This window comes from Heptranchias perlo, chromosome 12 (genome assembly GCF_035084215.1).
Source record: "Heptranchias perlo isolate sHepPer1 chromosome 12, sHepPer1.hap1, whole genome shotgun sequence".
NCBI lineage: Eukaryota > Metazoa > Chordata > Chondrichthyes > Hexanchiformes > Hexanchidae > Heptranchias > Heptranchias perlo.
The window spans coordinates 13,750,500-13,768,572 of record NC_090336.1 but is presented as its reverse complement, the minus strand read 5'-3'; the positions used below and the strand labels follow the sequence as shown (position 1 = coordinate 13,768,572).

The 18,073-nt window shown below is 46.6% G+C and overlaps 1 protein-coding gene across 6 annotated transcripts in view; it reads right to left on the bottom strand.

Annotated features, from left to right (window-relative positions):
* Positions 1-18,073, bottom strand: part of dgkza (diacylglycerol kinase, zeta a) — a 432,154-nt gene that overhangs the window by 129,575 nt on the left and 284,506 nt on the right. For all 6 annotated transcript variants that reach the window (XM_067993676.1, XM_067993677.1, XM_067993673.1 and 3 more), the window contains one exon: positions 4,530-4,570. In XM_067993676.1, coding sequence (XP_067849777.1) covers positions 4,530-4,570 — 41 coding nt within the window. The remainder of the gene's footprint in view (positions 1-4,529; positions 4,571-18,073) is intronic.

Here is an 18,073-nt window from a genome sequence, read left to right as displayed (position 1 = left end):
GTGGAACAGGAATATTTTCCTGGCATTTCTCTGCCGTTCTGGCTGGCGTGAAAACTGCTTCCCAAAAACAAAAATGGGCGATTACCACAGAACCAGGACCCCTCAGAGCAACCTCTTGAAACAACATTGCTGGAGGGAGCCAGAAATTCAGATTTTGAGCTCTGCAATCAAAATCTGAAACCCAAATTTAAAAACAAAAACACCAGCTGGCTTGAACCACCCTGAAGGAGAACATGTCACCTGAACCCAGCTATCGATTATTTCCCCACACTCCGTTCTACCTGTCCCGGTCAAGCCTGGTGTGTCATAGACACCGAGAATCAGCACAAAGCAACAATCAGCTCTACATAGGATTGCAACCATTTTGTACAATAGAATCGGTCCTTAATCGTCGTTTCTTCAGCCTGTCTTAAGTACGTCGTAAACTGATGCTAGTTGTAGATAAACTGGAAAGAGCATTACATCTAAACCAAAGCTGGCCCCTTTAGAGCTTCCATAGAATTGCTTAGAATTTATAGCACACAAACAGGCCATTCGGCCCTACTGGTCTGTGCCGATGTTTATGCTCCACCCGAGCCTCCTCCCACACTACTTCATCTAACCCTATCTGCATATCCTTCTAATCCTTTCGCCCTCATGTACTTATCTAGCTTCCCCTTAAATGCATCTATGCTGTTATCCTCAACTACTTCTTGTGGTAGTAAGTTCCACATTCTAACCACTCTCTGGGTAAAGAAGTTTCTCCTGAATTCCCTATTGGATTTATTAGTGACGATTTTATATTTATGGCCCCAGTTTTGGACTCCACCACAAGTAAAAACATTTCCTATAAGGTAAGAGAAACCATTTTAACCCTGCCTCACATTATTTGGGGAAAGCTTCCAGATCAGATTGAGAAAATACCACAAAGACGCTCAAGCTGGCATCAGACACATGGTCAGCCACTGATCTCATGGCGATTGGCATTCTTTGCGTTCCCAGATGCCAGTGTGGAGCTGTGTCAGGTAATCATTGCCTAATTTAACACTTGGTCAATCAGGAGTCGGAAGATGCTCAACAGTCTGAGATAGGGTTACCAACCCTCCAGGATTGTCCTGGAGTCTCCAGGAATTAAAGATTAATCTCCTGCTGCAAGCAACCCGGGAGAAAAATCATTGGGGCATTAAAGAAAATTGTGTGGTTTTTTTTCATTTTCTTTGAACTCTTTTGTTTATCAATTATAAAAATATTGGGAGATGGGAAAGAAAGGGCGGTGTGTTTGGAAGCAGGAACACATTTGATGAAATCTCAAGGAATATGTCCAGAGTTGGCAATCCTAGTCTGGGGTCATCAGTGAGGGTGCGAATTGGGACATAAGTTGCATTATGTTGGTGCTTGTTTGAATTTCTTTACTGGATGCTCATCCAGGCTGAGTGGACAGAGACTAAACAGTGATACAGAGTATGGGCAGCACAATATATTACATACGTGGGAAAAGCTCCTTCCACACAAAACCATCAAACACTCCCAGCTCAGGTACAACACAGGTCAGATACAGAGTAACGGCCCCACATGCCGACCTACCAAGCAATCTCGGGTCAAGTATAACTTTGGATATGACGCAACATACAGCTCCCTCTACACAAAACCATCAGGCAGCTCCCTCGGATTGCATGCGGAGTAAATCTCGTTGTACCCTGCCCCAACAACGTGCCTTAATGTCAGTCACCGAACAACAAGAACGTGCATTTATATCGCTGCTTCAATGCAGAAAGATGTCCCAAGGTCCTTCACAGAGGAGTAATCAGACAAAAATGGATGCTGAACCAAAGGAGGTGATATTAGGAGGGATGAACAAAAGCTTATTAAAGGGGTGGGTTTAATTGAGGATCTTAAAGGAGGAGAGGTGGTGGATTTAAGGAGGGAATTCCAGAGCCTAGGGCCTAGCTGGCTAACGGCACGCTCGCCATGGTGAACGGAGAGACAGGGGTATGCACAAGAGGCCAGAGTCAGAGGAACAGTAAGCTGGGGTGGGGGGAGTTGTCAGGCTGGAATCATAGAAAGTTATGACACAGAAGGAGGCCATTTGGCCCATCGTGTCCATGCTGGCTGAAAAAGAGCTATCCAGCTTAATCCCACTTTCCAGCACTTGGTCCGTAGCCCTGTAGGTTACGGCACTTCAAGTGCTCATCCAAGTACTTTCCAAATGAGTTGAGGGTTTCTGCCTCTACCACCCTGTCAGGCAGTGAGTTCCAGACCCCCAAAACCCTCTGGGTGAAAAAATTTCTCCTCAGCTCCCCTTTAATCCTTCTACCAATTACTTTAAATCTATGTCCCCTGGTCACTGACCCATCTGCTAAGAGAACTAGGTCCTCCCTATTCACTCTATCTAGTCCCGTCATAATTTTATACACCTCAATTAATTTACCTCTCAGCCTCCTTTGTTCTAATGAAAACAACACACTATCCAATCTATTCTTGCAGCTAAAATTCCCCGGTCCTGGCAACACCCTCGAATATCTCTTGTGTACCCTCTCTAGTGTAATTACATCTTTCCTGTAACGTGGTGACCAGAACTGTATGCAGTACTCAAGCTGTGGTCTAACCAATGTTTTATACAGTTCTAGCATAACCTCCCTGCTCTTATATTCTATGCCTCGGCTAATAAAGGAAAGTATCCCATATGCCTTTTTAACCACCTTATCCACCTGTCCTGCCACCTTCAGAGATCTGTGGACATGCACTCCAAGATGCCTCTCTTCCTCTACACCTCTCAATATCCTCCCATTTATTATGTACTCCCTTGCCTTGCTTGCCCTCCCCAAATGCATTACCTCACATTTCTCTGCATTGAATTCCATTTGCCACTTTTCTGCCCACCTGACCAGTCCATTGATATCTTCCTGCAGTCTACAGCTTTCCTCCTCACCATCAACCACATGGCCAATTTTTGTATCATCTGCAAACTTCTTAATCATGCCCTTTGTATTTAGGTCTAAATCATTTATATACACCACAAAAAGCAAGGGACCTAGTACTGAACCCTGTGGAACTCTACTGGAAACAGCCTTCCAGTCACAAAAACACCCATCGACCATTACTCTCTGCTTCCTGCCACTGAGGAGGTTACGGAGATAGGGAGGGGCAGGGTAGCGAAGGGCTTTAAACATGAGGATAGAATTTTAAATGTGAGGTTTTGAGTCAGCAGGAGTCAATGTAGGTCAGCGAGGGCAGGGCTGACCGGTGAGTGGGACTTTGTACGAGGGCTTGAGAGGCCAGTCAGGAGAACATTGGAATAGTTGAGTCTCGAGGTGGCAAAGGCATGGATAAGGGTTTCAGTGGGAGATAGGCTGAGGTAGGGGTGGAGGCGGGCTATGTTACAGAGGTGGAAGTTGTAATAAAGAGAACATGCAGTCGGAAATTCAGTTCAGGCTGAACAGGAGGCCAAGGTTGTGAAGTCTTATTCATCCAAAGACATACAAGAGCATCTCTACTTAACTAGTATAATGATGTGGAGATGCCGGTGATGGACTGGGGTTGACAATTGTAAACAATTTTACAACACCAAGTTATAGTCCAGCAATTTTATTTTAAATTCACAAGCTTTCGGAGACTTCTACAACTAGTATAACATTTCCATCGTACACACAACCAATCCCGCTGTCTCTTTGCATGAGACTACAAAGCTAAGCAATGGTTGGTGCCAAACTGTGGGTCTTTTTGTGCTGTGAGCACCTTACTGGAAACTGTCAGCCTTGGCTCAGTGGTTGCACTCATGCCTGTGAGTCACTAGCTGGTGGGTTGAAGTCCCTCTTCAGAGACTGACACTAGGCTGACACTTCAGTGCAGTACTGAGGGAGCGTTGCACTGTCACAGACGCCGTCTTTCGAATGAGATGTTAAACAGATGTCTGTCTGCCCTCTCGGGTAGACGTAAAAGTTCCCATCACACTATGCAAAGAGCCTGACCAGTGTCCTGACCAATATTTATCTCTTAGTTAACATCACTAAAACAGATTATCTGATCATTTATTTCATTGCTGCTTGTGAGACCTTGCTGTGCGCAAATTGGCTGCTGTGTTTCTCTACATTACAACAGTAACTACACATTACACTTCAAAAATACTTCATCGGCCATGAAGCACTTTGGGACATGCGAGGTCGTGAAAGGTGCTATATAAATACTAGTTCTTTCTTTTCCTTCTGGATTCAGACTGCCCTGTACTCATTTCATTAAGAAACCTTGCAAATGAGAGGAGACTATCAGTGTAGATTCAAACCTAGCAGCACAGAGATGAAAGGACAGCATGCTAAACCAGTGCTTAGTTCCCTAGCTTGTACTTTCACTCCAGACAGACCGATGTTATCAATCAAAAGTTGACGAAATTTACTGAGGAGTGGCACCTACTCAGTCAATGGCATCCCGCACGACTCACCCTGTGCTTAGTTAAGCAGGGTGCAAGCGAGAAATATATTTGATAGTCGCAATCAGTGAAGCTGTTAACCATCAAATGCCAGTGCGTTAGTCATCACTTGGGAGTCTATTCTTACCTGTGCTCGATCTATTCTGTAAAACCGGTCGGCCGTCGTGGCTGAAAAAAAAAAGAAAGAGAAATTAAAATGAAGGATTAGGCTTCATTCAGGCTGTTCCCTGCGGTGTTGTGTGGAATCAACGCTGTACAAGAAAGAATCACGCACTGGTTTTACAGAAGAATATCTTTTTCCAAATCAAATATTTTATGCATGACACCACTGGCCAGAACTTCTCAGAAAATCAGGAGGTTGCTCTATCAAAGCTTTGACATCTCACTCGGTGAGTGACGTTTCTGTACTTGTTTGTGTCAATCATTACGAGGGAGTCATTGGGATACTGGGGAGGTACCACTGGAATGGAAACAGGCTAATGCGGTGCCCATATTCAAAAAGGGTGACAAGGCAGACACAGGCAACTACAGGCCCATTAGTCTCACTTCAATTCTGCGTAAATAATGGGATCAATCATCAGGGATTGTTCTCCTTAGAGCAGAGGAGGTTAAGAACATAAGAAATAGGAGCAGGAGTAGGCCATCCGGTCTCTTGAGCCTGTTCCGCCATACAAGATCATGGCTGATCATCTACCTCCACGCCATTTTCCTGCACTATCCCCATATCCCTTGATGCCTTTGATATCTAGAAATCTATCGATCTCTATTTTGAATGTACTCAATGACTGAGCCTCCACAGCCCTCTGGGGTAGAGAATTCCAAAGATTCACCACCCTCTGAGTGAAGAAATTTCTCCTCATCTCCATCCTAAATGGCCTACTCCTTATTCTGAGACTGTGACCCCTGGTTCTACACTCCCCAGCCAGGGGAAACATCCTCCCTGCATTTACCGTCGAGCCCTGTAAGAATTTTGTATGTTTCCATGAGATCACCTCTCATTCTTCTAAACTCTAGACAATACAGGCCAATCTACTCAATCTCTCCTCATACGACAATCCTGCCATCCCAGGAATCAGTCTGGTGAACCTTCGTTGCACTCCCTCTATGGCAAGTATATCTTTCCTTAGGTAAGGAGACCAAAATTGTACACAATACTCCAGGTGCAGTCTCACCAAGGCCCTATTTAATTGTAGTAAGACATCTTTACTCCTGTAGAGGAGATTGAATAGGTGTTCAGAATTATGAAGGGTTTTGATAGAGTAGATAGGGAGAAACTGTTTCCACTGGCAGGTGGGTCGATGACCAAAGGATACAGACTTAAGATATTTGGCAAAAGAACCAGAGAGGAGATGAGAATTTCTTTTGCGCAGCGAATTGCACTGCTCGAAAGGGAGGTGGAAGTAGATTCAATAGTAACTTTCAACGGCAATTAGATATATACAATAACAACTTGTATTTATATAGTGCCTTGAATGTAGTAAAACGTCCCAAGGCGCTTCACAGGAATGTTATCAAACAAAATTTGTCACCGACCCACATAAGGAGATATTAGGACAGGTGACCAAAAGCTTGGTCAAAGAGGTAGGTTTTAAGCAGCGTCTTAAAGGAGGAGAGGTAGAGACAGGGAAAGGTTTAGTGAGGGAATACCAGAGCTTAGGACCTAGGCAGCTGAAGGCACGGCCGCCAATGGTGGAGCGATTAAAATCGGGGATGCGCAAGAGGCCAGAATTGGAGGAGCGCAGGGATCTCGGAGGGTTGCAGGGCTGGAGGAGGTTACAGAGATAGGGAGGGGCGAGGCCATGGAGAGATTTGAAAACAGGATAAGCATTTTAAAATTGAGGCTTTCCCAGACTGGGAACCAATGTAGGTCAGCACAGGGGTGATGGGTGAACGAGGATACAGGCAGCAGAGTTCTGGATGAGCTCAAATTTATGGACGGTGGAAGATGGAAGGCCGGCCAGGGGAGCATTGGAATAGTCAAGTCTAGAGGTAACAAAGGCATGGATGAGGGTTTCAGCAGCAGACGAGCTGAGACAGGGGCGCAGAAGCGAGATGTTACAGAGGTGGAAGTAGGCAGTCTTGGTGATGGAGCGGATATGTGGTTGGAAGCTCATCTCAGGGTCAAATAGAATGCCAAGGTTGTGAACGGTCTGGTTCAGCCTCAGAAAGTGGCTATGGGGATAAAGCACGGGAATGGGACTAATTGGATAGCTCTTTCAAAGAGCCGGCATAGGCATGATGGGCCAAATGGTGTCCTTCTGTGCTGTATCATTCTTGGATTCACTTGCGAGTATTCACAGGACAATCACCAAGGACTCACAGGGAGCTTACTTTTTAAATTTCAAAATAATACTTTATTTCATAAATTTTAGTGATGCACACAGTTCAAAATGAAAAAAACACAATTCCAAGTAATACAGTTCAAACCAATACAATGCCGATCGTACACACTACAATCCCATTATTACAATACAAAAACATAGTACATGTCTTCTAATACATTCTGTGCAATACAAGGCGGGATTGGCCTTACACGGTGACCTTTTCCCATACAGCCTTTGTGTAGGTCGCACTGCACTTCAGTGCGTCCCACAGCATGTACTCCTGGACCTTGGAGTGTGCCAGTTGGCAACACTCGGTTGTGGACAGCTCCTTCAGCTGGAAGACCAACAGGTTTCGGGCGGACTAAAGGGCCTCCTTCATCGAGTTGGTGGTCTTCCAGCAGCTGTTGATATCTGTCTCGGTGCCCATAGAGCACAGCGTCCTGTGTTACTGAACTGTTGGGGATGAACCGGGACAGATACCAAAGCATCTTTCTCCACACCTTCTACACGAAGGGGCAGTCCACCAGAAGGTGGACAACGGTCTCGTCCCCGCCGCAGCCTTGAGGACAGCTCACGGTGGCACTGAGATTCCCTGCGTGTTGGAAGGACTGCACTGTCTCACCACCATCTAGTCTACATCCTGGTGCCTGATGGTCAGTTCCAGCGATGAGAGGTTTTGCCAAATAGCATCGATCGTCTGGTCGGGGAACTGCCCAATTAGATCCACCATCTCCATTCCCTCAAGACTCCCAGAATGTTCCGTGTCGACCTTATGATCGAAGGGGTTCCTCCTCAGGAACTTGTCCCCCTGGGACAGATGGTGGGGTACAGTCCAGCTGGACGGGATGTCCTGCGTCTGCTCGGCCAGCGTGGCCAGACCCAGTCTTCTCAGTGTGTTGGACAGGTAGAAACTCAGCACGTATTGACGCTTGGTGCTTCTGTACTGGGGCTCTACACACATCCTGAGGCAGCTGCAAAGGTGGCCATCAGGATCAGGGCGGCATTGGAGACGCTCTTCCCCCCTTTGTCTGGGGGCTTGTACATGGTGACCCTGCGGACGCATTCTATCTTGGACCTCCAGACAAAGTGGAAGATAGCTCGGGTGACTGTGATGGTGGAGTTGTGGGGAATGGGCCAGACCCTGGCCACATAGAGCAACACCGCTAGTACCTCACACCTTATCACCAGGTTCCTGCGGGTTATGGAGAAGGAGCGCCCCCCCCCCCACCACATACCAAGCTTCTGTTTTGCCTTGGTGATCCGTTTCTCTCAGTTCTTGGTGCAGGCCTGGGGCCCCCCCGATCCAGATCCTCAGCACCTTCAGGTAGTCGGACCCGACGGTGAAGGGGACAAAGGATCGGGTCTCCCACCTGCCAAAAAAATGGCCTCACTCTTACTTCGGTTCACTCTGGCCCCCGAGGCCAGCTCGAACTGGTCGTAGATGCCCATTAGTCTGTGGACTGACCGCTGATCGGAGCAAAACATGGTGATGTCATCCGTGTACAGGGAGGCCTTAACCTGAGAGCCTCCGCTGCCTGGGATCCTCACCCCCGTCCTTACTGGTGGACGCGGCAAACGGCTCAATACAACATACAAACAAGACCGCAGAGAGAGGACAGCCCTGCCTGACTCCAGATCTGATCGGAAAGCTCTCTGACTCCCACCCGTTGATTAGGACTACGCTATGGATGTCCGTAGGGCAAAAAAAATGATTCAATATCTAAACTGTAACTGTACAGTAATGGATTACAAATGCTTACAATCGCAGATTCCCTCCCCAAACCCCATTTTGGAGATCACGTCCATCATGTACCTGTGGGATATTCTGTCAAAGGCCTTCTCCTGGTCCAAGCCAATGAGGCAGGTGTTCACCCCCAAGTCCTGCACGTAAGTGATCCTATCCCTGAGCAGCGCAAGGCTATCAGAGATCTTCCTGCCAGGTACAGTACAGGTCTGATTCGGGTGAATCACCCGCTCCAGAGCATACTTAAATCTGCTGGCGATGGCCTTAGACAGAATCTTCTAGTCGACATTTAGCAAGGAAATGGGTCGTCAATTTTTGATTTCTTCCCTCTCCTCCTTCCGCTTGTAGATGACGGTGATGATGCCTTCCCTCATGGACTCTGACATGCTGCCTGCCAGAAGCATACCCCTGTACACTTCCAATAGGTCTGGGCCTCTCCAGTCCCACAGAGCCGAGTACAACTCCACTGGTAAGCCGTCGGTTCCAGGAGTTTTACTCTTCTCGAAGGACCGAATGACCTTTGTCAGCTCGCCCAAGGTCAGTGGCCGATCTATGCTCTCTTGCTCGCTGTCCTCTAAGACCTCCGTGATAGAGGACAGGAAGGAATGGGAGGCCGTGCTGTCTGTGGGCTTCGTGTCGTACACACCGGCATGAAAGGACTTGCTGATCCTCAATATGTCAGCCTTTGAAGACGTGACCGAGCCGCCTTCCTCCTCCAGGCTGCTGTTCACAGAGGTCTCTCTGTGCAGCTTCTGGATAAAAGGGGCTTTAAACTAAAAAAGGGGGGGCATGGGGAAGGACCGTTCAGGCTAGGGGAAATTTAGAAATTTAAAGAGAAAAGTCAAGGCAATAGAGCAGTGTAACGATTTGGGTCAAAATAAGCAGAGTGTGACAGGAAGGGACAGAGAGCTTAACAGTAATAATGCATCAGTGAATAAGGTCAAATCAGGGAATAATGGTAAAAAGTTAAAATTAAAGGCGCTTTATCTGAATGCACGAAGCATTCATAACAACATAGACAAATTATTTGCACAAATAGAGATAAATGGGTTTGATCTAGCCATTACAGAGACATGGTTGCAAGGTGACCAAGGTTGGGAAATAAATATTTCAGGAAAGTTGACGTTTCAAAAAGACAGACAAAATGCAAAAGTAGGGGAGGTAGCCCTGATAATAAAGGATGACATAAGGACAGTAGTGAGAAAAGATCTTGGCTCGGAAGATCAGGAAGTAGAATCAATATGGGTGGAGATAAGAAATAACAAAGGGCAGAAAACACTGGTTGGAGTAGTTTATAGGCCCCCTAACAGTAGCTACACTGTTGGACAGATTATTAATCAAGAAATAATAGGAGCTTGTAACAAAGGTAATGCAATAATCATGGGGGACTTTAATCTTCATATAGATTGGGCAAACCAAATTGGCAAAGGTAGTTTGGAGGACGAATTCATGGAATGCATTCAAGTCAGTTTCCTAGAACAATAAATCATGGAACCAACCAGGGAACAGGCTATTTTAGATCTTGTCTTGTGTAACGAGACCGGGTTAATTAGTAATCTCAAAGTAAGGGATCCTCTAGGGAAGAGTGATCATAACAGTTTGAGAGTGACATACTTAAGTCCAAAAGTAGTGTTTAACTTAAATAAAGCCAATTAAATAGGTACAAGGGCCAAGTTGGCTAAAGCAGATTGGGAAATTAGATTAAAAGGTATGATGGTAGATAAGCAATAGCGAACATTTGAAGAAATATTTCATAATTCTCAACTAATACACATTCCGTTGAGAAATAAAAACTCCACGGGAAAAGTGATCCATCCGTGGCTAACTAAAGAAGTTAAGGATAGTATTAAATTAAAAGAAGAGGCTTAGAATGTTGCGAAGAATAGTAGTAAGCCTGTGGATTGGGAGAGTTTTAGAAACCAGCAAAGGATGACCAAAAAATTGATAGAGGGAGAAAATAGAATATGAAAGTAAACTAGCAAGAAATATAAAAACAGATTGTAAGAGCTTCTACAAGTATGTAAAAAGGAAGAGAGTAGCAAAGGTAAACATGGGTCCCTTAGAGGCTGAGACAGGAGAAATTATAATGGGGAATAAGGAAATGGCAGAAACGTTAAACAAACATTTTGTATCTGTCATCACAGAAGACGACACAAAAAACATACTTGAAATAGTGGGGAACCAAGGGTCTAATGAAAGTAAGGAACTTAAACTAATTAATATTAGTAAAGAAAAAGTACTAGAGAAATTAATGGGGCTAAAAGTCGACAAATCCCCTGGACCTGATGGCCTACATCCTAGGATTCTAAAAGAGGTGGCTGCAGAGATAGTGGATGCATTGGTTATGATCTTCCAAAATTCCCTAGATTCTAGAACGGTCCCCATGGATCGGAAGGTAGCAAATGTAACAACGCTATTCAAGAAAGGAGGGAGAGAGAAAACAGGGAATTACAGGCCAGTTAGCCTGACATCAGTCGCCGGGAAAATGACTTTATTAAGGAAGTGGTAACAGGGCACTTAGAAAATCATAATATGATTAGGCAGAGTCAACATGGTTTTATGAAAGGGAAATCGTGTTTGACAAATTTATTAGAGTTTTTTGAGGGTGTAACTAGCAGGGTAGATAAAGGGGAACCAGTGGATGTAGTATATTTGGATTTTCAAAGGCATCTGGTAAGGTGCCATGAGTAAGGTTGTTACACAAGGTAAGGGCTCATAGGGTTGGCGGTAATATATTAGCATGGACAGAGGATTGGTTAACAGACAGAAAATTGGGTAATGGACAGAAAGCAGAGAGTAGAATAAACGGGTCATTTTCAGGTTGGCAGGCTGTGACTAGTGGGGTGCCGCAAGGATCAGTGCTGGGGCCTCAGCTATTTACAATCTATATTAATGACTTAGATGAAGGGACCGAGTGTAACGTATCCAAGTTTGCTGACGACACAAAGCTATGTGGGAAAGTAAGCTGTGAGGAGGACACAAGGAGTCTGCAAAGGAATATAGACAGATTAAGTCAGTGGGCAAGAAAGTGGCAGCTGAAGTATAATGTGGGGAAATATGAGGTTATTCACTTTGGTAGGAAGAATAGAAAAACTAAATATTTTTTAAATGGTGTTGAGAGAGACTTGGGTGTCCTCGTACAAGAAACACAGAAATTTAACGCAGGTACAGCAAGCAATTAGGAAGGCAAATCGTATGTTAGCCTTTGTTGCAAGGGGGTTGGAGTACAAGAGTAGGGAGGTCTTGCTGCAACTCTACAGGACTATGGTGAGACCACACTTGGAGTACTGTGTACTGTTTTGGTCTCCTTACCTAAGGAAGGATATACTTGCCTTAGAGGCAGTGCAACAAAGGTTCACTGGATTGATTCCTGGGATGAGAGGGTTGTCCTATGAGGAGAGATTGAGTAGAATGGGTCTATATTGTTTGGAGTTTAGAATAATGAGAGGTGATCTCAATGAAACATATTAGATTTTGAGAGGCTGTTTCCTCTGGCTGGAGAGTCTAGAACTAGGGGGCGTAGTCTCAGGATAAGGGGTCGGACATTTAGGACACTACTAGATCGGATGTAACTTTTTGTCTGGATGTGGGAATGTGATGTTTTTTCCTGCACTTGATATTTCAATTATACTTAAAAGTTTTTGTTTCCCAACTTTTCACTTTCATCACATCACTAGGATTCTGCTTGGTTCCACCAGCTGACCCAGTACAAGGACATCAAATGATCGTTAGGACGGTTAAGACATCATGCAGTAGATTTTCACCTTGCCGCCCCAGGCATAAAACTGGCCCCGACAATCAGCCGCCCTTTATAGACACCACCTGATTTTCACGTTCATTAAATATAAATAAATCACAAGGGTGTGCATGTGTGTGTGTATATATATATATATATATATATATAGTACGTAGCATGTGTGTCTATATATAGTGCAAGGTGTGTATGTATATTTAAAGTATACCAGGTGTGCACGCATATATAATGGATGTACAAAGTGTGCAAATGTACGTTAAGGATAAATTCAGTGATCTTGCACTCCCAGCAGGGAGCTGCATTTGAAGGGAGTGCGGGTTGGGGAACTGCTGCTGCAGTGTTGGGGTCCTATCTCCAGCCTATGCTTCCTTTGACTTTAGCTACCTGCTGGGAACGTGGGATCGGTGAATTTATCTTCCTCGTTGACCAAGCTTTCAGTCACTGCTTCTAGCGGCTCCATCTTTGGCTTGGTGTCAATTTTTGTCTGATTACGCTTCTGTGAAGTGCCGTGGGACTTTTCCTATGTTAAAGCTGCTATATAAATGCAAGTTGTTGCTGTTGTATAATGTATACATGATAGATGTGAGATGTATGCAAGGTGTTCTGCGGCTACGTGCTACTCTGTACGTAACAGACTCCACCCGCGTGCTGCTCTGCACGTAACAGACTCCACCCGCGTGCTGCTCTGCACGTAACAGACTCCACCCGCGTGCTGCTCTGCACGTAACAGACTCCACCCGCGTGCTGCTCTGCACGTAACAGACTCCACCCGCGTGCTGCTCTGCACGTAACAGACTCCACCCGCGTGCTGCTCTGCACGTAACAGACTCCACCCGCGTGCTGCTCTGCACGTAACAGACTCCACCCGCGTGCTGCTCTGCACGTAACATACATGTGTTACTCTATACGTAACATACTCCAGCTCGTTATCCTGTAACATTTTGGGACTTTCGCCTATATGGTCCTGGAAAGGATACTGACGTTAATTTATGTTATGATATTGCTATGAAATTAGATTTCCCTTACAAAGGGTTAACTCCCAGAGATACACAAGCTATAAAGAAGTTTGTTGGTTTACAAATTAGCTTCATCTCACTAGAGTGCTTTTCAGTCCACCTTCTATGAAGCCAGGAAATCACACACGGCAGCGTGTGCGAGATCAAAGTATTGTAGACACAAGCAATGGTTTACGTAATGTTACAATCTCTTCCTAACACCATCATTGAACCAGATATAGGGCAGTGAAGGCACACTCCAGATCATAGGGATGCAAGTAACATACTCCAGCTAGAGTTACTCTGTATGTAATGTGCTGTTATGGATCCATTATTTTTCTCCATGCCTGCAGACTAATCTCATCTTTTACCTACCTGTGAATCATGTGACAGGGATCACTACTGCAATGAAAGCCTGGGCAGGAACACAGCTGCTGGCTGGTGAGAGAGTTAGTTGAGTATTTGCACTGCTTCTCCCCTAATGATTCGTCCATTATTCTAGCTGCAGGAAGGAAGAGCGATCGATCCTCGTAGTCTTTGATGAATATATAACCTCATTATTATCGGTAACCATTACTGGCATTAACTTCATCACATTGCAAGTATATTATGATTTATTGTAGATCCTGGAGAGTGAGTAAAAGGCTGTAATTTAATATTCGGAATGAGATGATGGCCACAAAACACCCACACACTTGGCCTATTTGAGCTCATCAATTAAATTGTTAACACTATTGCTCACTCCCAACCATCTGGAATCCTGTGTGCGAAGCTGCTGCTGTTGTGAGCTGAAGCCACTGTGTTGCTACACACATTAATGTTGTAACAGCTCCTTCTCTTATTTGAACCAATGACACTGTTAATAAAACAGTGGAAAATGATAAGCAAAGAATATAAACTTCTTGTCTGGCTCTTCCCAAGCTCTGGCTTCTCCGAGACTCCAGCCTGGTTCTTTCAGTCTATTAAACGAAGACCTTTCATTGACATGGATGAGGTGCCAGGATCGCTATCCTATACTGTAAAAGACTGCACAGGCAGAGGTGCGTGACGAGACTCAGCGTGAGGAGACCGTTGCCATGGCAAACAATGCAAAGGAAATGTGCACTTTGGAAAAATAATTAGTGGAGCACCATAACGCTCCAGATAAAGCACAGGCAGGCACACGGAGTCACGTACAACGCTGTTCCTTCCTGCAGCTAGAATAATGGACGAATCGTTAGGGGTGAAGCAGTGCAAATACCCAACTAACTCTCTCACCAGCCAGCAGCTGTGTTCCTGCCCAGGCTTTCAGTGCTGCACTCAGCGCAGAGCCCTGGTTGATCTAAAGCTATCTTTTAACACTATGTCCATTGTCGGAGGTGCCGTCTTTTGGATGAGGCGTTAAGCAGATGTCTACCCTCTCAGGTGGATGTAAAATATCCCATGGCACAATTCGAAGATGAGCAGGGGAGTTCTCCCCAGTGTCCTGGCCAATATTTATCCCTCAACCCATGTCATTAAAACAGATTATCTGGTCATTTATCTTATTGCTGTTTGTGGGACCTTGCTGTGTGCAAATTGGCTGTTGTGTTTCCCTATACTACAACAGTGACTACACTTCAAAAAAGTACTTCATTGGCTTTAAAGCGTTTTGGGGCATCTTGTTAGAATGACTGAACTTACATCTATATTTCTCCCACTTGTCCTCGACTCCCCTTACATTCTCTCCCCTTGTACTCTCTTTCCCTTGCTCTCCCCTTGCCCTCCTCTTGTATTCTCTCCCCCCCCTTTCCCACATCTTGCATTCTCTCCTCCATTTCACCCCTTTACATTATCTCCCAACTCGCCCTCCCCTTGCATTCTTCCCTCCCTTGCATTCTGTGAATTACAGGCGCGACTTTTCTTCATTAATAACATAGGACAGTGACTGCTAGTCAAACACTGCCACTTCAATCCAGCTCAATATGTGCTGTAGGAGAGATCGGGGTCAGCAGGGATCACAAAACTCTCATTTAATCTAGGAGCTGTCAGGCTGCCTGTAAACTACTCTGGTCCCGCTCCCATTCATTGAGGCATCTGAATTTGGAGTTGTATTTAATTTAATCCAGTTCGTGTACTTGGGGGCTGAGATACCAAGTTTGCTATAATTTTAACTGACGTCACATTAATAGCTCTGACCTGTTCATCAGTTATTCAGTGATCAGTGCGGTACGAAGAGTTATCGTGCACGTCGGGTAAAAAGGAAGAATTTGTTTGTGGTCTGGTAGTGTACGATTTGTGTGTGTCTCAGATGTGCGTGCTGTACATGCCAAAATAAAGGATTTGATTCATCCATACATGCATCCGTATTGGCGTGTGCACGCCCGAGTCCCCCCTCCTGCGTGAGCACGCCCGAGTCCCCCCTCCTGCGTGAGCACGCCCGAGTCCCCCCTCCTGCGTGAGCACGCCCGAGTCTCCCCTCCTGCGTGAGCACGCCCGAGTCCCCCCTCCTGCGTGAGCACGCCCGAGTCCCCCCCTCCTGCGTGAGCACGCCCGAGTCCCCCCTCCTGCGTGAGCACGCCCGAGTCCCCCCTCCTGCGTGAGCACGCCCGAGTCCCCCCTCCTGCGTGTGCACGCCCGAGTCCCCCCTCCTGCGTGTGCACGCCCGAGTCCCCCCCTCCTGCGTGAGCACGCCCGAGTCCCCCCTCCTGCGTGAGCACGCCCGAGTCTCCCCTCCTGCGTGAGCACGCCCGAGTCCCCCCTCCTGCGTGTGCACGCCCGAGTCCCCCCTCCTGTGTGAGCACGCCCGAGTCCCCCCTCCTGCGTGTGCACGCCCGAGTCCCCCCTCCTGCGTGTGCACGCCCGAGTCCCCCCTCCTGCGTGAGCACGCCCGAGTCCCCCCTCCTGCGTGTGCACGCCCGAGTCCCCCCTCCTGCGTGTGCACGCCCGAGTCCCCCCTCCTGCGTGTGCACGCCCGAGTCCCCCCCTCCTGCGTGAGCACGCCCGAGTCCCCCCTCCTGCGTGAGCACGCCCGAGTCTCCCCTCCTGCGTGAGCACGCCCGAGTCCCCCCTCCTGTGTGAGCACGCCCGAGTCCCCCCCTCCTGTGTGAGCACGCCCGAGTCACCCCCTCCTGTGTGAGCACGCCCGAGTCCCCCCTCCTGCGTGTATACACGATAAACTAGGTAAGCTGCATACTAGCACAGCGACATCCAATGTTGTAGACACATCGACCTGTAGACCAGCATTAGGTCTTGAGGCAGGGGCTTGTGCCCTGCTGCTGTGTTTCAGACTGACCATGGTCCATCGAGTGCAGCTGTGTCACTGCCTGGAGGATTAGCTCATCTGCCATTTAGACCAGGTTATTTAACCGCCACCCAGCACTCAGTGTTCAATCACAGGTAGCACTGTCTGCTGTCGTTACGGTAGCAGGTTTTAACACCTGACCTGACCCAAGTAAACCAGCACAGCAGAGGTGCTGTAATAACGTAAATCTACTGAGCAAGTGGTAAGTGACTGGGATAACAGAGTCCCACTACGTCCTGGAGCTCGGATCCTCTCCGTAAAGTCCAAGTGACTGGGACAGCAGGGTCCCACCACGTCCTGGAGCTCGGATCCTCTCCGTAAAGTCCAAGTGACTGGGACAGCAGGGTCCCACCTTGTGTAGGTTCAAAATGGAAGAATGGTCACTCGGTACCAGTAAGAGATATCAGAGAGAAGCTGGCATCTGTAGAACTGTACCCTAGAATGAGGCATCCTCTTTAGGAGAGAAGAGGAGGAAGTTGAAAAAGAAAAGCAAATTAGAGACAGAATGACCCGATGTAATGGTGTGTGACACGGGGCACTGGAAAAATAATATGAAGAAAGGGTGCTAACAACTTCTCCTAAATTGTGAACATATTACAGACTTTGAAAGCAAAACCCTCCTCTATCATCCTCACTTTAGCGTGCCAGATACTCGCCATGGTCGTGTGTAGTAATGGTTTCATCTAGGTACAGCAGAGGCAGGGAGATGCTTTCAGAACTCAAGCCAGCCAAACGAGGGAAAAATGTTCCAACTTTAAAAGTGGTTGTAAAGACAGAGGAAATGTTCCAAACTGCTAGTACATTCTCCTCTTTAAAAAAAACAGCTCTTTTTCTTCTACATAAATTGGTAATAGTGCTCTTGAGGAATTTTTGTGGATTTTTTGATTAAGGGAAGTGCCCACTGGGTATTCTTCCCAGTTACATCAATCTTTGTTGAGAAGAATTAATTACAGACTGCATTAATTGCAAATCTACGCAATCTCACTGCAGGATTGACAAATCCCAGCCTCAGAGAACATCAAACACACACATGGTAGGATTAAATTATTCTTGCTGAGCTCACATTTATCTGTTGGTGGAATCATTTGTGCCTTAACCCTTTGGCAGGCATCAAAACTCATGGACTGTTTTTACTGTTGCTAGGAATGTGCATAGATATCTGGGCTCCTAGGGTGGGGTGTGTAGATGTGAGTCGGGGCCATTGGGTTTGGCTCCTCCCGCCCGCTTTGGGCTACTGAATTCCAGTGCCGTTCAATAATAAAAGGCTCCTCGGGGTCAGCCGAAATCGGCGTCATCAGCACGGGTTAACGGCCTCAAAATGGTGTTGGTAGCCTTACTGCCCCATTAACCCTGACGATCGGCCCGCTGAGACTCTCACAGGGGCCTACTGCTGGGTGACTCAAGCACAAAATCTAGGCTGGCACTGAGGGAATGCTGGACTGTTGGAGGTGCTGTTTTTCAGATGAGATGTTAAATCTAAGCCCCGTCTGCCCTCTCAGGTAGACGGAAAAGATTCCATGGCACGATTTCAAAGAAGAGCCGGGGAGTTCTCCCCGGTGTCCTGGCCAATATTTATCCCTCAACCAACATCA